Source organism: Chelonoidis abingdonii, chromosome 9 (assembly GCF_003597395.2).
Source record: "Chelonoidis abingdonii isolate Lonesome George chromosome 9, CheloAbing_2.0, whole genome shotgun sequence".
NCBI lineage: Eukaryota > Metazoa > Chordata > Testudines > Testudinidae > Chelonoidis > Chelonoidis abingdonii.
Window position 1 is genome coordinate 19,327,841 of NC_133777.1, and position 22,212 is coordinate 19,350,052.

At 43.6% G+C, this 22,212-nt stretch overlaps 1 protein-coding gene across 2 annotated transcripts; it reads left to right on the forward strand.

The window, feature by feature from the left end:
- The first annotated feature begins 11,607 nt into the window (after positions 1 to 11,607).
- CEP20 (centrosomal protein 20) lies at positions 11,608 to 18,793 on the forward strand. Of its 2 annotated transcripts, XM_032793406.2 has the most exons (5): positions 11,608 to 11,715; positions 12,867 to 13,064; positions 14,083 to 14,167; positions 15,068 to 15,204; positions 18,319 to 18,793. In XM_032793406.2, the coding sequence occupies exons 1-5, from the start codon at positions 11,688 to 11,690 to the stop codon at positions 18,393 to 18,395; spliced, it is 525 nt and encodes a 174-aa protein (XP_032649297.1). In that variant the 5' UTR covers positions 11,608 to 11,687; the 3' UTR covers positions 18,396 to 18,793. The 2 variants fall into 2 exon arrangements, with proteins under 2 accessions (XP_032649297.1, XP_032649298.1); XM_032793407.2 differs by lacking the exon at positions 18,319 to 18,793 and having other exon boundaries at positions 15,091 to 15,198.
- Positions 18,794 to 22,212: the final 3,419 nt, after the last annotated feature.

Sequence of the window (22,212 nt, forward strand, 5' to 3'; positions counted from 1 at the left end):
CTTCCGGTTTGTTGTAGACAGGAATTCTGGGATACCTCTTAATACCCTGGAGGCCAGTAACAGTGCTGCTGGTGTCCACACCTGATGAGCAGAGCTGCATCACCAGCGCTGGAATCGCTACACCCCAGTCAGACCAGGTGTACAGCCAGCGCTGCAGCCAGGGAGTTGCAGCGCTGGCTGGGCTTAAGTGTGTACACAAGAGTGAGTTGCAGCGCTGTAACCCCTTCACCAGCGCTGCAACTCTCCAGTGTAGCCAAGGCCTGAGTCTTTAAGGTGCCACCAGACTCCTGATTGTTTTTGTGGATACAGACTAACATGGTTACCTCCTGATACTACACAGCCAGCAACTATGAAATACATATGTAGAGCTGGTGTAGGGCATAAACAGTATCTCTTAGGCACACTACACATTATCAGTTGAATAATGACATAGTATATAGCACATGTAGTGCAGAATATCCCTATGCAGCGATGGCACTATACATAGCAGGAAAGGGTGATAAGCATACATACTATACTGCTGTGATTAAGCGATACACTATTTGGAAGTATTTATTTTGCAGGTCACAGAATGAATCTGCATTTAATTTCCCTTGTAATGTCTTATGAATTTAAGTTAAATAAATCTGAGATGTGTAAGAATATAGATTAACCCCACTTGTATAACCTGTAGTTAATCAGAAATCTTCATATTCTCCAACAGCAACACATACCATATCTTGGTTTCCCCTTACTTGTCTTATACTTAGATAGCGCCAAAACCCTTTGGGGGAAATAGAGATTTATAAACATAGACAATGGAACACTAATGCCAGGCAGCATGTTTGAAGGTCAAGATAGACTACACACACACACTCCACCTCAGGAAGGCTGAGAGTATGGCAAAGGCAGCATTGCATTCAGTACACATTGATCTCTCACACCTACTGCTGCTCAAGGCAAAAGAATTATTGACAGACTATGAGAAGCTAGAATATGTAGCTCTCTTTCACAGCAGAATTTACATAGCTCATTATGCTTGTAATTTTTGTTGTTTATTCACTTTATGCAATAAAACTAGAATGGTCCATTCACATCACTACAATGGAATGTCTAAATATTTAAACTTTTCACTGACTTAATATAATTAAATATTTCTAAATCTGATTTTGTGCACCTGTTCTTTCTTTAAAATACTAAAAACTTGTTAGAAGTTGTTTAACCCTTCCATGTCTACCATGACCCATATCCAGAAAAATGGTCATGGAGTAGTACTTAATGTGTATGTGTACTACGACCCTCTCATACAATGGTTTTAGATGTGTCCCCTGTGGTGGCTTCCCCAAAGGATATACACCTTAATAATACGGACAACTAATAAGGATTAAGCTGAAGATGCTCAGATTCTGGAGTTTGTAATTTATTATTTTCAATAGCACTGTAAAATAGGTAAAATATGCTGACCAGATTATAGTCCATCTTCTGAAGAGGTTACAATCTAAAGGCACATGTGGGTACAATATAAAGCAATACATTGCAGGACAAACAGACAAGGAGAGTAATATAGACAGAATGCTTCATGGACATGACAGGTCTTCCAAAGAAAAGGGAGTTTCCTACTAGGAGAAAGGCATTTCCAAGCAAAGGGGAGGGAAATCTAGTATGAAGTCAGAAGTAGAAAGATAATACATAATCTGTCTTTTCCTCATCTTTCTCTCCAGACAACATCAATGCAAAGATGCACCCACATAACTTAGTTTCAAAGCCCAGGTTCAAGATCCAAAGTATTTTATGAAGACCATTTGCCTTGAACCATCAGGCAGTCATCATACCAATGATAAGAACCAAATTTGATGGTATTCTTGGTCTAAAGTTTATCCAAAACATTTAATAAAAAAAACCCACAGAAACTGACAGTACATTGTTTCACCAGCCTCTCAATTGGAAGAGATGTGCCATTGTATTTGGTGGGAGAGAATTCAGGTAGATAGGTCTGATAATTTCAAGCTAATTTGACAAAATAGATGGATTTTCTTTTTTGCAATACTGCTAAATAACCGACAGCAGTTGGATTCTTTATTACTACACCTGAGGAAAGTTATTTTAGTATGATACTTATTCTGATTTTGTTTCTTGATAAATTCATTATTGTTTTTTCTTGTATAATTTAAAGTATTTCCATTCATCTTTCAGATTATATTTGAATAGGTTGCTTAGATGCCATCTTCGCTAAAGTTGGTACAGTCTGAGGCCTTGGCTACACTTGCAAGTTGGAGCACATTAAATCAGCCCAGGGCGCCCTAACTCCTGAGATGTCCACACTGGCAAGGCATGTAGATCACCCGGACTCCGCAGCTGGAGCGCCCCGGTAATCCACCTTCATGAGCACAGAGCTTGCTGCACCCCAGCTGGAGCGTTGCGGTGCCAGTGTGGATGCCCTGGTCTTATTAAAACTCTCTGATCAGCCTCCAGGAAGCATCCCACAATGCCTGTTCTAGACACAGTTGGGACTGGACACCTTCTTCCCCCTAAACACTGATGGAGGCATGGTCAACTGGAAAGATGCGCTGAGAGCACTCCACGCCTTGCTGAGCAAACAGGAAGGGGACTTTCAAAATTCCCAGAGAATTTAAAGCCACTCTGGTCATCGCTTTTGAAGTCTACTGCCTTGACCTCAGGTGACCAACCATCAGACCCACCCTTTAAATTCTCTGGGAATTTTGAAAGTCCCCTTCCTGTTTGCTCAGCAAGGCCTGGAGTGCTCTCAGAATATCTTCCCAGGTGACCATGCCTCCAGACGCCATGTGATCCCCAGTATGGAGCAATGGCGAGGTCCTGGACCTCATCAGTGTTTGGGGGGAGGAAACTGTCCAGTCCCGGCTGTGCTCCAGCAGTAGGAATTACGATACCTGTGGGCAGATATCAAGGGCTATGATAGAAAGGGGCCATGACTGGGACACAGTGCAGAGTTAAAGTAAGGAACTGTGGAATGCCTACCACAAAGCACAGGAGGCAAACTGGCCCTCCAGTGCTGCCCCCACGACCTGCCAGTTCTACAAAGAGCTGGTCGAGATATTTGGGGGTGACCCCACCTCCACTCCGAAGAGAACCATGGACACTTCAGAGGCCATGGCAGCCCAGAGTGCAACAAGGCAGGAGGAGGAAAGCGGGAGGGAGAGTACCAAGGAGGGGGAGGGGCCAGAGCCAGAGGACAGCCCAGCATCCATAGATGCATGCAGCCAGGAGCTGTTTTCAAGCCAGGAGAAAGGTAACCAGTCACAACAGACGGTGCTTGGGGAAGATAAAATAGCAGAGGAGATGCCAAGTAAGCAGCTTTTATGTTGAGAAGGGAGTTGCTGGGTGCAGGCTGTTGGGGCAAGGAGGGTTGCAGAAAGAAGGGTTAGGGCTGCATGCATGCCTAGATGCAAAATAGGGTGATGATGTATTCTCTCACATCGCGGTAATCGACCTCAGTGATCTCTTCAAAGATCTCATGCAGAAGCTGGGCAATCCGCTTGTGCAGGTTCCTTGGCAGAGCTACCGTGCTCCTTGTCCCAGTAAGGCTAACATATCTGTGCCAGTGTGCTGTGAGGGGCGGGGGACCATTGCTGCACACAGGCAAGCCACACAAGGGTCAGGGCGGAAGCCGCATTGTTGCAGAAGATCCTCCCTTGCTTGCCAGGTCACCCTCAGCAGCGAGATATTTTCCAGGACGAACCCATCCTGTTGAAAATATGGGGACAGTTGAGTATAGGGGCCCCCTGCAGCTGTTGGCTCTCCCTAAGGCACAGGACCACAGAGGACAGTATGGCCCTCGAACAATCACTCCCCCTTGCCCCTGTGGTTACTCACCATTTCGGGGCTCTTGTGGGTTATGTGTGCTCGCCTTAGGACAGGCAGTTTGTGCTATTGTGTGCAATGTGCTTGTCTTTAAGTTCAGTCGAATCATTGATCTTTCTAGCGTGAACAATGCTGCCTCTGTTAAATGTTGCATTTTGGTTTTACTGATGCAACCTTGAGATCCCAGCCATCCTTGTTATCAATGGGGGAAAGGCTGCAAAGACTCAGGAAGCAGCTGCGAAGAAGCAAGGAGGACCTTCTGCATGAAGTCATGCAGCAGTCCCTTAATGAAAATAAAAAATTACGGAGTGTCAGGAGACCGAAAGGAGGTTCCTCCAGGAGAATACAGATCACCAGCAACAAACCACGGAGAAGCTACTAAGCATTATGGAGCGCCATACAGATTCGATGCAGGCGCTCATATCACTGCATATGGAGATTTGAGTGCACACACACACGCGCGCACACTCTTGTCCCAAAACTCTTTCCCATGTGCCCCCATGTCACCGCCAAGCCACTTTTCCCAACATCCAAGTTATCGCCACCAGCTCCCTCCAACACCTCTAGCTTCACCGCCCAGCCGTGCAAACTATGACCCTTACCCACTGCACTCAACCCCCATCACCATGCATTTTAGCCAGCCTGAAGTGCAGCACTCATTGCACAGCACTCCAGATAGGAAGGCAGAATATGATAACAAGACATTTGCAAATCTGTGATTGTTCCATTCTCCACCCTCCCTCCTCCCACACAGCAAAGATGGGTCATTCCATGTGTGTTTCTCCAGCAGTTGTACGTCTTTTCAATATATGAATTTTTTGGTTTTCGGTTTTCAAAACATTATTGCATTAAGTACAAGATACCATAGCAACAGGAAAGCAACAGGTACGGCTAGTCAGTGCATCATACGTAGCAAACACAGATGCCTACTAGCCTTGGAACCACTTCACTCCTGTGAAGGGCACCAAACATTACTGATGATTTTCAGCATCGAATTGCTCCTTCAAGGCATCCCTAATCCTTACAGCCCTGTGCTGGGCCTCTCTAATTGCCCTGGTCTCTGGCAGTTCAAATTCAGCCTCCAGGCATTGCATCTCAGCGGCCCATGCCTGAGTGAAGCTTTCACCCTTCCCTTCCCAAATGTTATGGAGGGTACGGCACACGGCTAACCATAGGGATGCTGTCATCAGCCAGACACAGCTTCCCATATAGAGAGTGCCAACGGCCCTTTAAATGGCCAAAAGCACACTCAACAGTCATTCTGCACCAACTCAACCTGTTGTTGAACCGCTTCTTGCTGCTGTCAAGGCTCCCTGTGTATGGTTTCATGAGCCATGGCATTAAAGGGTAGGCAGGGTCTACAAGGATCACAATGGGCATTGTGACTTCCCCTACGGTTATCTTCTAGCCCAGGAAGAAAATCCTGGCTTGCGGCTTACTGAACAGATCACTGTTCTGAAAGATGCGTGCGTCATGCACCTTTCCAGACCAGCCTGTGTTAATGTCTGTGAAATGTCCACCACAGTGATCCACAAGCGCCTGGAGAACCATTGAGAAATACCCCTTCTGATTTATATTCACAGGCTAGGTTGTCTGCTGACAGAATTAGAATATGTGCGCCATCTATCGCCCCTTTGCAGTGAAGAAAACACATTTGACCAAAGCAGGGCTTTGGAGCGGAAGCCAGAGATGGAGCATCAGAGCTGCAGGTTTTTGCTGGAGCACAGCTCCAAAGCCCTGGTGCAAAGCCATCCACAGTGTCACACACATTGCCCAGAGTGAGTCACTGTTCTTCTGAGCAGGATGTGATTAATGGCCCTACACACTTGCATCAACACGATTCCAACAGCAGACTTGCCCACTCCAAACTGGTTAGTGACTAATCGGTAGCTGTCTGGAGTAGTCAGCTTCCAGACTGCAATCACCACACAATTCTCCACCAGCAGGGCACCTTTCCATCTCGTGTCCTTGCACCGCAGGGTGAGGGCAAGCTCAGCACGAAATCCCATAAAAGTGGCTTTCCTCATCTGAAAGTTCTGCAGTCACTGCTCGTCATCCCAGACCTGCATGACGATGTGATCCCACCACTTAGTGCTTGTTTTCTGAGCCCAAAAGCGGTGTTCCATGGTGGTCAGCATGTCTGTGAATGCCACAAGCAAGCTCATGTCATATGTGTTATGCGTGTTGATATCATCGTCTGACTCCTCACTGTCACTTGGAGCTTAAGGAGTAACAACTGCAATTTGTGATGTGCTGATGAGACCCATCAGCACAATCCTCAGCAGTTCGGGATCCACTCCTGCAGATCAAAAGGGAAGACTGAGTGTGGAGTACAAAAATAGTTGAAAGATGGCAGACGGAAGCACAGGGATTGCTGGGATGCGAAGTGATGCATCACGGGGCATTGGGATAGGATCCAGGATGCCCCATGCCATCCCTTCCCACAAGCCTCAGAGTCAGAATGGGAAGAGGTGCTCTGTGGGATAGCTGCTCATAATACACCGTTTCGAATGCCGCTGCAAGTGCTGCAAATGTGGCCACGCCATTGCGCTTGCAGCTGACAGTGTGAACACATGGCAGCACTTTCCCTGCTGCTGTCTACGAGGGCTGGTTTAACTCCTGACGCTCTACATTTGTGAATGTAGCCATGCCCTGACACAGTGAGATTTCAAGAATGCAAGTAGGTGCAAGTCTGTGTCATTGTTAAATAATTTGTTGAGAATTACACCAACTTGTATTCTTGAAATTTCACTGTGTCAGACCGTACCAACTTTAGCGAAGATGGCATCTAAAACAACCCATCCCACATAACATGGGATATAACAGAGAATGTATTAAAATAATATTTAATAAAGTCTATGGGGCTGATTAATTTAGAGCCAGATCCAACTCCTCCTGAATCCAGTAGGACTTTCACTTTCTCTTGATGCTTTTACATCTTTTATTGCCACTCATGTTGCAATATTAAACTTCTATACACTTCACTCACCACAGAAACTTCGAACAAAACAGGTTACACCACATCAGCAAAATGAACCATTGCCCCAAAAATACAGCGCAGTTTGCCAAAACGAAGAGGAAAAAAGGGACAGTTCAGGTGATTTTGCTGCTACTAGTGGAGATCTTCCCTTTCAAGGTATTGCTAAATCATCCCTGGCAGTTTTGATTTATCCCTATGATTCAAAACCAGTTGTGTAATACAAATGTTTTGCTTTAACAACACAACACACTTAGAAAATACACACTGTAACTAAAGGAGTCATGCTCCCACATAACCAAAAGCAGACTGATCTATCTAGATCTCAGCAAATCCAGGTTTATCCATACTGATTGAATTGCTTTCACATTACACACACATGCACCCCTTAAACACGATGACCCCAATCCTGCATGGAGGACCACACAAACAGAACTCTACATGCACAGAGAGTCCCAGTGATTTCAACATTTCACAACATCCACTTTCACAGGTCCTTTTTATGTTTTTTTAAAAATCTCGTTTTTATTGTGAACCTAAGTACAGAGAGAACCCATCTGTCACAGGATATAAAGGGGTACATATTAAAAAGCAAAAATCATCCACCTCCTAGCTTTACCATTTTTATAAGGAAAAATACTGACACTCCATATAAATACAAAAAAAGGGGGAAGGCAGGCCAAAAATGAAAGCTTCCATAGTAGTTAATCTATAGTTGCAAGTCCCCACTTATATTTGTTTTAATAATATTCATCATTTTATTGTATGATTTTACTAACAACCTTGAATCCAATCATAAGATCAAGGCCTGAGTAGGCAGACCCTCTACAGCAAGTGTTCTCAACCTTTTCCTTTCTGAGACCCCCCCAGACATGCTATAAAAACTCCAAGGTCCACCTGTGCCACAATAACTGGTTTTCTGCATATAAAAGCCACGGCCGGCATTAAGGAGTAGCAAGCAGGGCAACTGCCCAGGCCCCCATGCCACAGAGGGCACCATGAAGCTAAGCTGCTCAGGGCCTCAGGCTTCAACTGCATACAGTTGGCCTTAGACTTGCTGGAGCCCAGGGCACAAAGATGAACACTGGTCCTGCTTGGAGGACCTCCTGAAACCTACTCATGGCCTCCCAGGGGGCCCCAGACCCCTGGTTGAGAACCACTGCTGTAGAGGTGAGTGAGTCCCAACCCCATTTTAATGGGGTCACCAGGGCTGGCTTAGATTTGCTAGGGCCAAGGGGCGAAGCCTGGTGCCAAAGCCAGAGGGCTTCAGTCCTGGGTGGTGGGGCTCAGTATAAGAGGACTGTTGTCCCCTTACTAAAACTCAGTGCGTGTGTTCTGGTTGGTTAGCTTCTAGTACCAAAAGAAAGGGGAAGGGTCGATGGGAAATCAGGATCCTGAGACTGACAGTCCCCAGGAACAGTAAAGGCCAATGCTCCAGGTCAGCCTGATTGACGGGGGGCCAGGCTAACCAGAGAGTCAGGCCAGTGGGGTCCCATCCTGCGTGTGAGCTGGAATTGCCTAGATCAGACAGAGTAGGGCCGAGCTAAGGAGAGAGCAGGGGCCCAAGCTGAGCTGGGGAGCAGAGCTGGGCCAGATTCAGAGGGGCCAGAAAAGCAGCCCAGGAAGCAGGTCAGAGCTGGGAGCAGAGTCACAGAAGCAGCCCTCAGAGCAGACCTGTCCTGGGAGCAGAGCTGCAGCAACCAGAGCCAGAGGGGCCAGAGAAGCAACCAAGGGAGCTGGATGCAGAGCAGCAGCAGCAAGGTGGAGTGGAGCTGGAACTGGAGCAGTTTGGAGCTGAGTGCAATGAGCAGCTGGGGAGAGCAAGGGAGACTCTGGGCAGTGGGTCCAGCGCAGGGAGACACCCCCAGCCAAGTGGCCCTGCAGGCCAGACTTGGAGGGGAATCATAACCCCAACACAGTGGAAGTGATGCTGGAAAGAAGGGTCCTGCCACCTAGAGCCTGAGAGTGTGTGGCCACCGCCAGAGCAAGTGTCCGACCTGCAGCATCTCTGCAGCACAGCCAGGGCCTGAGAAGGGGCCTGGGACTTGTGAGGAACAGACTGAATGTAAGCGGGGGAACGGTCCCGCTATTGTGGGGAACTTTCCTGGCTTCTGCACTCCTGCGGTGAAGTGGGCTAGCGAAAGGATCTGAGTCCTCACTCCCACTTCCTTTATCCAGAGGCCTCCCTGCCCTTGAGGACTCCCCTTCCACTCTCCTGTCTGGCAGAGTCCTCGTAACCTCAACAAGGCTGGGCCCAGGATTCCTGGGGGGCTCAACCTCCAACCCTGCTGTGGTCACCCAGGACAGGGGCTAGGGTGTCCCCACTCCGTGGTACTCTCTTTGCACTGCGCACCTTCCTGACCCACTGATCACATCATACAATTTAAAGCAAATACAAGTTATTTAATTAACAATTAGTTTAAAAAAAGAATAAGGAAAAATGGGAAAGGTTAAAGGAAAACACATCACGCTGCTCTGTGGCAGAGAACATCACAAACAGTATCTCTAGAATGTCAGGACAGTTCACAGTCTGTTCCTTGTAGGTCCCAGGCCTCCTTCTCAGGCCCTGGCTGTGCTGCAGGGACGCTGCAGGTTGGACACTTGCTCTGGCGGTGGCCACATGCTCTCAGGCTCTGGGTGGCAGGACCCTTCTCCCCAACGTCACCCCCGCCCTGTCAGGGTTACAATCCCCCTCCAAGTCTGGCCTGCAGGGCCTCTTGGCTGAGGCACCTCCCTGTGCTGGACCCACTGCCCAGGGTCCCCCTCACTCTCCCCAGCTGCTCACCGCACCCAGCTCCAGCTCCACTCTGCCTCAGCATGGCTACTGCTGCTGCTCTGCCTTCAGCTCTCTGGGCTGCTTCTCTGGCCTCTCTGGCTCCAGTTGCTACAGCTCTGCTCCTAGGTCAGGTCTGCTCTATAGGCTGCTTCTGTGACTCTGCTCTCACCTGCTTCCTGGGCTGCTTGTCTGGCCTCTCTGGCTCTGGTTACTGCAGCTCGCCTCCCCTGCTCTCTCTGGGCTGTGCTCTGGCTTTCTGGGCTGCAGCTCTGCTCCTAGCAGCTTAGCTTGGGCCCCTGCTCTCTCCTTAGCTCAGCCCCACTCCATCTGACTCGGACAATTCCAGCACACAGGGAGGACAGGACCCCCCTGGCCTCCTGACTGCTTGATTAGCCTGCCCGCCCTGTCAACCAGGCTGATCTGAAGCATTCCTGGAGACTGTCAGTCTCAGGCTCCTGATTTCCTATCGACCCCTCCCTTTTTAGTGCTGGGAGCTAGCAACCAAACACCCCCACTGAATGTTAGTAAGGGGGTAAGAGTCCCCTTACATGAACTCCCCTTTCATTCCAGAGATGCTGACTGTGATGTCCCCATGCCACAGCGCAGGGTTATGTGTATTCTTTTAACCTTTCCCATTTTTTCATTGATTGCTCTTTAATAAATTGTATTTGCTTTGAACTGTATGCAATGATCAGCGGGTCAGGGAAGCACCCTGGAGTGGGGACACCCTAGCCCCTGCCTTAAGTGACCATAACAAGGGTGGGGTGGTCAAGCCCCCCCAGGAATCCTGGGCCCAGCCTTGTTGGGGTTACAAGGACTCTGCCACAGAGCAGAGTGGAAGGGGAGTGCTTGAGGTCAGGCAGATCTCTGGGTAAAGGAAGTGAGGACTCAGATCCTTTCACTGGCCCACTTCCCTGGAATAGCATATAAGCGAGGAAAGTTCCCCACAATAGCGGGATCATTCCCCCACTTACATAATGCTCCAGGCAGTCCTTGGGCTTCAGTCCTGCTCAGGGTGGTGGGGCTTGGGCTTTTCCCCCACCCGTCCAGGAACTCTCAGGCTTTGGTCCCTCCTGGGGTCCTGTATTAATTTTTGTTGTCAGAAAAGGGTCACGGTGCAATGAAGTTTGAGAACCCCTGCTCTACAGAGACACTAAAAACTATATATGTGGACAGACTCCCCACATAGAGAATATGAACACAAAAGCATAACTGACCAAAGTGAATAGTTAGTCACTAAATGCATAAAATCACCATGACTAATATGATGATATGTAATCACATGTATTATTTAAAAATAACACTCATTCCAGAAGTTTTCCTCTCTGCATATGCTTTTCTCCATCTTAGAAAAGACCTTCCCTCTCACGTTTTCTCTTCTTCCTCAAAGAGTACCTAGGCTTCCTTCATAGATTATCAGGGTTAGAAAGGACCTCAGGAGGTCATCTAGTCCAACCCCCAGCTCAAAATAGGACTAATCCCCAGATTTTTTTACCCCAGGTCCCTCAATAGCCCCCTCAAGGATTGAACTCACAACCCTGGGTTTAGCAGGCCCATGCTCAAACCACTGAGCTATCCTTCCCTTCCCCCATGACACCCAGCAGAGGGTCCCCTCCCACCTCCGGAAGAGGTCAGAAGGAAATAGATCCTTGTAATCGCTTTGGGTGACAAGGAAACACAGCAAACAACCAAACTCATATAATGCAGGCAAAAATTGGGGACTTATGCGATGGGCTTCCCGCCGGCGCTCTCCAGCCCTCACCATAAACACACAGGGCTAAATCCACCGCAACAAACACTCATGGGCAGAAACCAGCTCCACCCCAGCCTCAATAGACATCTTTCCGTCCCGCCCTAGAGAGTCACTTTCTCCCATTCAAAACTCCCCACGTTTCCGAACGCTTCTGCTGCCGCGCACCCTGATTGGCTCAGGGCGCAGCGATGGAACGTTAAGACAAACGCTACTTCCGCCATCGAAAGATTTCCGCGCCACCTCACCGTTGCCGGTTAGCACAGTAGGCATGCGCAGCACGCCCGTTGCCTTAGCCCTTTTCATCCGGGGCCTTTCGCTCTCCTGCCAGTCCCCGCCCCTCGGGGGAGCGTGGCCGTTGGAAGATGGCGACTATAGCCGAATTGAAAGCAGGTAATGGCTGCCTAGAGGGAGCAGCTGCTTCCAGAGCGCCCGCGCTGCATGGGAGCCCCTGCCCGCTCCGGGGCGCTCTCTGGCGAGGAGGTGGAAGCGGGAGCCGCTGCGGGCAGCGTGTGCGCCGGGCCGGCGTTGCTGGATAAATCCTTAGTGCCAGGCCCCGGTTTCCCAAGCCGAGATTCGCTCTTAGCCTGGCCCACTAGGGCTTCGCCCTGACAAACGACTGGCTTAGTGCAGCTTGAGCAAAATTAATTATCTAGTAAATGAGCAAGAGATTCACCATTTTCTAACACTCTATAAGTGTATAGTTAGGACTCTGAAAATTGTAAGCGATAATTGCATAAATAAATGTATAATTATAGTGTTCCTTCCTAGGGGGCAAAAAGATGTAGCAAAGCTAGCATACAGACTTTTTAGTTGTAAATCAACGTTTTAATGTTTATATGAACCAGTGAGCGTGCACCTTTCTTTTGAAAAATAAAGCAAGTACAAAAAGTTTATTCAAATTGGTTTAAATCAAGGCCTTCCACTTGATGATTTAAATAGCTAAAAAAGTGGTATCTAGACCTCATGATTGCAGAGAACAGTTTGGAAACATGGATTCTAGTGTCAAAGGCAAAGAAATAGAACTCATTAAAATATTTCTCAAAATTCATTATTGTTGGCCAATGTGATGATTAGTTTTGGGCCCTGACTCATGATTTTTGAACATTTGGGGTTGGCAGCACAATACGTAGTAGCTATTGCTGACCAGCCAATAGGTAATACCCAATCACATTCAATGTGAGTATACTCCGACCTTTCCTATACTAGACATTCTGAAATTGCTTACTGGTTTTAGCAAGATGGGAACCTTGTATACACTTGAGCTCCCAGTGGCTGATATTGTTTTTAATTTCATATTATCTGTCTTTGCTCAGAGATGATTTCTGATCAGTGCTTAAAAAGCCAGCCGACTTGTCCATGCTTCGGATCCTGCACATTTCTCTTCATAATTAATAATTCGTAACTACCATTCCAAATAGTTCGGACAACTGACTTTTTTTTAAATGATTGTTACATAAAATGACTGAGTCTAGGGGTTAGTATTAAATAATAAGCTTATGAGTGTGGGCAGTAATATAAATTCTTTTTTATGTATTTAATAGTACTAAAGGACACATTGGAAAAGAGAGGTGCACTGGGACAAATAAAAGCAAGGATCAGAGCTGAAGTTTTTAATGCATTGGATGACCAAAGTGAACCACGGCCACCACTGTCTCATGAAAATTTTCTAATCAATGAACTAATTCGTGAATACTTGGAATATAATAAATATAAGTACACTGCATCTGTTCTAACAGCAGGTATTGGGTTGTCTTACTGACTTCAACTGCTTTATTTACAATCTCTATCTTAATGGAGAATAGCTGGATTAGTGCAACAAATCTGATTATATTACATAGTGATGACATAAGTCAAAATCTTCAGGGTCATGTGTGTACTCTTTTCCCTTCCTCCTCCCTCCCCCGCACTCACCCACCCACTTCCTTCCCTCCGGCTTGTCTTGTAAAGGTTAGTGAAGATAAATAATGTGTAGACATCTCTTTTCTCTCAGACAACAGGTTAAATAATGGCATTAGTCTCTATGAAGTCTCTCTCTCGGGCTCCTTGCCATAAGGTAAATGCGTCAGTGTAGCAACTGATGCACAGAAGAGGATGGCTTTCTAAAGCAAAAATTAGTCTGCTATAGCAGGTGGAGAAACATCCCTGTTTGAAATGTAGTATGCAAAAGACATGAAACATGTTCCAGTGGTGCTTAGCAATAATTTAAACTGGAAAGATGCAATAATTAGATTGAAAATAGCTCAGTAAAGCAATATGAAAGATGTTCAAGTAAGGAGCTAATTTGGTATTTGTACACATTGTGACATCATCCTTCAGAGTCAACTTTCTCTTTAAAGGATATTTTAAATGCACAGATATGTCCATGCGTCCTTCGATGGGGAGAGAGGAAGGAGTTTGTGGATTCCATTATGTGCAGAGTCAGCCTGATATTTGTAACAGGATCCCTGTGGGGAAAAATAACTTACCCAAGTATTTTTTATTTAAAAAATGACTTTAGTAATGTTTCCTTATTATAAGCTTTTGTTAAGAACTTTATATAAGAGGATAATTAAAGTTTATTATAGGAATCCCATGTAGTATTGGACTCAGAGCCATCATGGGAATAGAAAAGATCTAATAGTGGGAATGTTTGTTAAAGATAATGTGCACTTGGATGTTGTTCCAAAGACTAGAGTGTAATGTGTTTTTATACACAGACTTTCAGTTTAGGTATTATTTAAGAACTTAAAATATTTTAAAACATTCTTAACTTTTCAGAATCTGGTCAACCTGAAGTACCATTGGATAGACAGTTTCTTGTCCATGAGCTGAATATAGTGGAAGATCCAAATAGAAAATTGGTGTAAGTAGATTTGAAATCACAGTGCACTCTATTCAATATGTGCCACATTTTCTATGCCTGCTGTAATATTTGTTAAGACACATGTAAGTGCTATTTATAGTCTTAAGTCTTAGGGATGTGCAAATTGTCTTTGGAGGAACTGGCCTACATTTAATCTCCAAAGGTGGTAGTTCTCTGCACAAGCATGTTACCAATTTGTGTAGTAACTCACACAGTTAGCATCTGAAACATATATGCTGAACTGTTCTACCTGGTTTGTGAAAGTCTCCAAACTGTGCATTAGGACCACAACATGCAAGCCTAAGACACTACCCTTTAGAGAGTTCTTCACTGTGTTTTCCACACATCTTTCAACTAACTCCAAAGTCAGTTGCGAAATTGTGCTTTGGGACTTCCACGTGAATTTGTGTGGTGCTCCTTGGCATGACATTCATAAACCAATTAAATGATTGTTTCTCTGTTGGCAGTTATTTTTGACAAATATGAATAAAGAATTGAGGGTAATTTTTTACTTATCCTGATTTAGGACATCCTGTATGACAGAAGATAGCAATCCTATTTGATCTTTTACAAAATTAGAGAAATTTGTTTTAGGTTTATTTGTTTACAAACGAAAGGAAAAGAGCATTGGCTGTGACACTTTTAAGCTAAATAATTTTGAGACAAGATTTATAAACCTTGAGTTAAAAAAGCAATGTTTGGGAAATAGTTATGATGAAGACATATCTGTCTACATTCTGGGAACTAGTACTGAGGACTAAGTGGCCTTTTCCTGTTCCAGGACTCTATGTTCTTTGAAATATTAAAAAAAAAAAAAAAAAAAGTAGGGGTGGGGGAGAGAATTCTTATGCTCAGCTCTTAACATTCTATGTACGCTACTTTTGTTGTTTCTCTTAACAGTCCTCTCTTGTATGGAATTATAGCTCATTTTTTACATGGTAGTAAAGGCGACATCCATGATAAGTTTTCCAAAGGATCTTCACTGCAGTTTCTAAGACGGAACCTCAGCAAACTACCTAATGAAAGAAATCAAATGGGTATGTATATCTTAATCTGCATCTTTATTTTCCCTCAGGAGTTTTTAGGTCCTACGAGAAGAGCCAGCACTGTGCCCTCTGCGCACCACTGACTATGATCTGATCCCGTCTCATGCTTCAAAGGGCATAGTTTAGCACAATGATTAGAGAGAGTTCTCCATTCTAAATCCGGTATTGGCAAGTAGAAGTTGACCACTATTTTCCTCCCCCCACCCTACCTCCTGTGCTGTGTTTTGAGCTACTTGACAAAGATTTTATAGAACAAAGATGCCAACGGATGGGAACAGTCATTGCCATAGATCCACAGATCTTTTTGCATCTAAAAGTGAACTGAGAAGGTAGATCTCTATAGCCAGAAGTTTACCTAGCCCATATTAAATTATTTCACCAGTTGATTGATAACTTCATACACATGTATAAAGAACATGAAAGCAGAACATATCAGAATGCAAAATAAGATACACCAAGTGTATAACCTCTTCTGTGCAAAGAGTGCATAAAGTATGAGATGTTTTTCCAGTTTTCTTTGTTTTTGATAGAACTATCATCACAATGTTAATATTTTCAAAAATGTGTTGGCTAATCATATGGAGATTTAGGGCTGTAGGATGAATCCTGCTACTAAATGCTACATTAATACCAGATATAGCTATGTGTACATGAAAGAAATCTTTGCTCATACCATAGCTCATTTTATGAAGCAAGAATCCTTCACTTCTGAAAGTGTCTAATGGATCCCTTTTAATGCATATGAATACTTCATTTTTACCTTGGGACATCTAGGGAGGAGGAAAACATACATTTGACTTATCAAGACCAAACACACTGGAAAGCAGATGTGCAAAATGTTCACAGATCTTGTTTTGGCCAACAAATGTCTTGATAGTTGGAATTTTCCTCTAAAATGGGAATAAACATTATCTAGAGAACAGACATTTTTAAAATTGTACAAAGTAAGTTTAAATATACAGCCTTATTTTATGTATTGCTGAGTGTTGCAGTTTCTGTTGTCGTCAATGGTACCTGCAGGTAGCCAGGACAATTGAAACACGAGTTAAAATTTGCATATGCAGTGAAAAAAACATAAGAATGTTACAAATGCTTGAAACTCAACAGAAGACATGAGTTACTCTGGTTAGTAGATCGTAGGAAGAATTATGTGCAATTTTTCCTGTAGTTTTAGAATTCAGTCTTTGCTGACACTGAACATTACCAGTGTTACTGATCTTGCATTGAGAATCCGTAAATACCAGCTCCCAGTGCCAAAATGTCACCCACAACCTTTTTCCAATTTTGCTTATGAGGAAAAGCCCAAATTTCACTTTGTGTCACTACTATAAATCTGGAATAGTTTTACTGGCATCAGTTGAATTACTTCAGATTTACGCTGGAATAACAAGGAGCAAAATTTATCCCAGACTCTCAATACAGGGTTGGAGGTGCGCATACACAAATATATATGTTTTATGCAAAGACATTTCTTGTATGTTCTGATCATCAAAATATTTCCACTAGGAAGTTCTCATTAGTTCAGGCATCTTTCTTTAAGTTTGATTTATACCTGTAGGCATAAATACCTAATTCCCTCTAGGGGCCTGATCCATAGCCCACTGATATCAGTGGGAGTTTTCCCCCTTACTTCAGTCATCTTTAGATCAGGCCATAACTGCTATTACCATATTATACTGTAATATCACTGTCTTTACTTTCCTGTTTGTTTCTAGCCACTTTGGCCAGGTCCACGCAGGTATTTAGTTTCTTCTCACTGAAATCAGTGGAAGTTGGGGCCTAAACACTTGTAGGTGGGCAGAAAGACTAGATACAGTGTATTTTCCCCCTTAGTCTTTTATGCACAAGAGAGCAAAAGGGGCAGTTGCTCCAGGATTTTTTCCCTTGAATAAGCCACTCTGCCATGTTTTATTTCACTTATGTGCTCGTTGAGATTTGGTACTTTCCCTTAATTGTAAATCCTGCTGAAGATGGATATGTTTTATTCTTATGTTATTTACAGATAAAACATATAGGCTGTATTTTTATGTAGAGATTTATTTATCACATAGGGGTGTCAAAATGGGAGGCAGGGACAGCTAGTTTCCTTTCTGCCACAAGAGGGTGCCAAAGAAGCAACACTTTAGTACAGATGCTGGGCTTCTCAAAAAGTAACTTTTTCTTTCTGTGCAGTATTATCTCTAAGTGTTTAAGTTCAGTGTTGTGTTGGTTAGTTTAAACAACTATAACTTCAGTCATCAATCTTGCAGTTGACTCAGCTCTGGAGCTCCTATGCAGAGCCCATTGATTTCGGTGAGACTCCACACTATCTACAAGGTCTCCCTGCCAACTACAGGATGGGATGTTAGTGGTTAGACTTTACTACCTCCTTATGTTGGAATGATAACTGTAGAAGAATATCTTAACTTTTTCATAGAGGAAGCTTTAGTCTTTACCTTTAGCCTGTTTGTATTGTGAATACAATATGCTGATATGCAAAACGCAGCTGAGGAGCCCACAAAAAGCAATTGTTTTAAGATACCAGATGTGTCTGATTAATTCTTCAGTAAGTCTTACTAAGAAGCAGCAAAAAAATCAGTCCAGTGGAATAAATAAGTGATCTTGAGAAAACAAATATTTCAGCATCTGTTTTCCCTTTCTATGTAAATAGAACTCCTAATGAGTCATGTATATTAAACAATGGAAGAGAAGACCTTTATTTTTCATGTTAGAAATGTTCTTGTTCATGTTGTCCTGTGAATGTTCTGATATGCTTTTGGGCATGATACATCATGATGGGGGTCCTGCTATATACTGTGACTTACAGTATGTTTCAGTATATAAGTATAGTACATTCAGGTGCATCCGAGAACTATAAGAAGACTGAAAGCTCATTCTGTTAATACTTATTCAAAAAATTATAGATATATAGACAAATTTATGGTGCATAACTGCTAATGCAAAAACTGACATGGATGAGCTTCCTAGCCTCCTCCGGTCTTAAAATGTTCTATGTACTGAGGTTCAGACTACTAAATTTTGTTGACAATGACATTTACATAGAAATGTCTCTCCTGACTCTGCGGATGCATAAATACTTATGCTACATCTTATATTAATTTTCAGATTCAATTCCAGAACCAGGGAGGATGGCTGGCACTAGCATTGAAGATCCACTTGTTTTAGAGGGTGTCAACAGATGACAATTCAGTTTTTTGTGCATTTTTCCATTTAAAGAATCAAGACTGGATCCTGCAAACCCTTATTCACATGAATAGTTCTTGCTTACATAAGTTGTCCCTCTGGCTTCGGTGGGACTGCTTGAATGAGTAAAGGCTACCTATAAATCAGACTTTGTAGGATTAGGCCCATAATTTATTATTTTACTGCGGGAAGAGCCAAGTTAGCTCCGGGCCTATTCCTGCTATGCAAGAAGGGGCCCAAAACATTTTAATTTACAAAAATAAGACTTTTCAGGAGTATTTATTCTATTCCAGCACTCACTATTTAACTCTCTCATTACTTTACACTACTTTTTCTGCACCTGTGAAATCACTATTACTGTACATGTGAATAAAAGCTAACTTCATTTTCTGTTTTACTTGATACTGCATTTGACTTGCAAGGGTGTAAACTTAATATGTTAAGCATTATTTGATAAGTGGTAGCTTTACCCCTTCCTACAGATAATCAGTGGAAAATTAACTACAAAAACAGAACTAAAATGCCTTAGGGAATGTTTAACTTTTTTGCTGCCCCGGAAGCCACAACTATGTTTATCTTCATGCTGTTGAACAACTATTGTCAAGTCGTCTTTTCCAGCAGGAGTTGTTATGGAGTTAGTATCAAGCACATAAATGGGAGGACTATAAGGCCTCTATTTTTTTCCTAAGCTGTTTAAGAATCAAAATTAGAAGAAGTTACAACTAAAATTGCATAGTGAACCACCAGTTCCCAGAAAGTTCATTTATTTTCCCCAGGTATTTAAATTTCCAGCAAACATTGGTAACTATTAAACGGAGTTTGAAAGGCATGTATGTAAGTGGGCCTCAAGTTTGATTTAACAGGGTTAATAAGTATATTCAAATAAACTCCCAATGGCATCAATAGGAGGTTTACCCAAATAAAGGTTGTAGACTTGGATCCTTACTGAGGTTTTTTCCTTTATCTTGGCATAGTCTGAGGTTGAGCTATGCTTATAAAGTTAGGTTGGCTTGACTGTGTCACTGACAGCTGTGAAAAATTTCACACTGTGTGCAATGTAATTAAGTCAACCTAAGCTCCAGAGTAGACACCACTAGGTCAATGGAAGAACTTTTTTCATCGACCTAGATACTACCTCACAGAGGTGGATTAACTACAGCAATGAAGAATCCCTTCCATTGTTGTAGAGAGTGTCTGTGCCTGCGGCTGTATCATTTCTTATGTGGACATACCCTAAGTGTGTCTGGGAAGAGAAGGGGAGATAAGGTAAAATAGCAGCACAGGTAACTTTTAATTTACTAAGCTCTCAAGGAGAGGACTGTCTTCTCATTTGTGTTCATACACTTCCCAACAAAATGATGCCTTAATCCTGATTAGAACCTGTGGGCATTATTTATATTAAAGTGTTCTTTTGATTAGAACATAAAAATGGCCGTACTGGGTCAGACCAATAATCCATGTTTAGCCCAGTATTTGGTCTTCTGAAAGTAGCCAATACCAGGTGCTTCAGAGGGAATGACTAGAACAAGCAATCAGTGTGATCCATCTCGTTGTCCACTCCCAGCTTCTGACAGTCAGGGGATAGGGACACCAAGAGTGTGGGTTGCATCCCTGACCATCTTGGCTAATAACCACCAATGGACCTTTCTTCCATGAACTTAGTTCTTTCTTAAAATCTAGTTGTATTGTTGGCCTTCACAATGTCCCCGGGCAAGGAGTGGCACAAGTTGACTGCGTTGTGTGAAGTGATACTTCCTTCTGTTTGTTTCAGACCTGCAGCCTATTAATTTCATTGTGTGATCCCTGGTTCCTGTGTTAGGAGAAGGAGTAAATGACATTTTCTTATTTACTTTCTCCACACAAGTCATGATTTTATAGACTTCTGTCATATCCTCCCATGGTCATCTTTTGTCCAAAGTGAACAGTCCCAGACTTTTTTGTTTCTCCTCATATGGGAAGCTGTTCCATATCTTTAATCATTTTTGTTGCTCTTCTCTCTACCTTTTCCAATTCTAATACATCTTTTTTGAGATGGTGCTACTTGAACTGCACACAGTATTTAAGGTGTGGGCGTACCATGGATTTTGTAGTGGCGTGATATTTACTGTCTTATCATCTATCCCTTTCTTTATGGTTCCTAACTTTGTTAGCTTTGTTGACTGCTGTTGCACATTCAGCAGATGTTTAAGAGAACTAGCCACAGTGATTCCAAGATCTTTCTTCAGTGGTATCAGCTAATTTAGATCCCATCATTGTGTGTGTATACATGGAATTACTTCCAGTGTGTATTACTTGGCAGTTATCAACATTGAATTTCATCTACCATTTTGTTTCATGAGATCTCTTTGTAACCTTTCATAGTCTACTTTGGACTTAACTGCCTTGAGTAATTTTGTATCATCTGCAGTCTTTGCCACCTCACTGTTTACTCTTTTTTTCCCCCCCAGATTATTTATGAATGTGTTGAATAGCATTGGTCCCAGTACACATTCTTGCAGGACACCCCTATTTACCTCTCTCCATTCTAAAAATGGAGGATTTCTTTCTAGCCTTTGTTTCCTGTCTTTTAACCATTTACTGATCCATGAGAGAAACTTCTCTCTTATCCCAGGACTGCTTGCTTTCGTTAAGAACCTTTGGTGAGGGATCTTGTCATAGACTCTCTGAAAGTCCAAGTACGCTATATTCACTGGCTCATCCTTCTTCATGTATATTGATCCCCCTTTAGGAATTCTAATAGATTGGTGAGGCATGATTTCTATTTACAAAAGCCATGTTAACTCTTTCCCAACAAATCATGTACAGCTATGCATCTGATAATTCTGTTCTTTACTGTAGTTTCAACCAATTTGCCTGGTACTGAAGTTAGGCTTATTGGCCTGTAATTGCAGGATGGCCTCTGGAACCCTTTTTTTAAAAAAATGGTATCATATTAGCTATCCTCCCGTCAGCTGGTACGGAGTCTGATTTAAGTGATAGGTTACATACCACAGTTAGTAGTTATGTATTTTCCTTCAGAACTCAAAAGAACTTATTAGGATATACCTGTAATGTGAAACTGCAGCTATGAAGGATAATTACAGGTTTAAGGAGAGGATTGTCAATAAAAAAAAGATGCCCTAGATCTCTGATTTTATAACATATTAATTATATTACCCTCAAAGGGTCTACTCACCACAGAGGCACCTCCTATTGGCCATCCTGGGAATTAGCTCTGCCAGGCTTGCACTCCCTCCAATGGTATCTTCACCCATCCTGTCTTGCCATGCAGCCCCTCTTGCTACAGAAATTGCAGTCTCCTCTTCAGGGCTTGGCCCTCCAGCCAGATCACAAAGATCCTCCCCTTCCAAGGAATTCAAAGTCCTTCTAGACTCACTGGCATCTCTAATGCCCTTGCCATTTCCAAGTAGCTGGTAAGGGAATCCAGGCCCACTCTGGGTTCCAGCTCAGGGACCTTGTAACAAGCAGCCAAGATCTCTGTCCTGTCCTGTCCTGTCCTGTCCCTCTTTGCTGTTTCCTACCTATCTGTCCCTCATCTTGCCAACCTCCCAACTCACTCCATGCAGTGAGTGGGTACAGAATACTTTCTCTAGCCCCTCCCTCAGTTTCTTGGCTTTATCCAGGTGAGCTTGTTTCTTTAATTAAGGCTTTCCCTTCAGTGTACCAGGTTAATTGGCCCATCTGGTCTCCATTAACCCCTTTCACTGCTGTGTGGTATGGACACCCTATCACATGCTCCTTGAACTTCTACCTTAAAAAGCCTGAGTTTGAACTCTAGAGGACCAAATTCTACTCCCTTGTGTACACACAAGGCTC

Excerpts from the sequence above, each read along its gene's own strand:
- CEP20 (XM_032793406.2), top strand. The coding sequence starts at position 11,688 with ATGGCGACTATAGCCGAATTGAAAGCAG. Across the intron at positions 14,168-15,067 it reads GATCCAAATAGAAAATTGGT|TCCTCTCTTGTATGGAATTA; the intron begins GTAAGTAGATTT and ends TTCTCTTAACAG. Across the intron at positions 15,205-18,318 it reads TAATGAAAGAAATCAAATGG|ATTCAATTCCAGAACCAGGG; the intron begins GTATGTATATCT and ends ATTAATTTTCAG.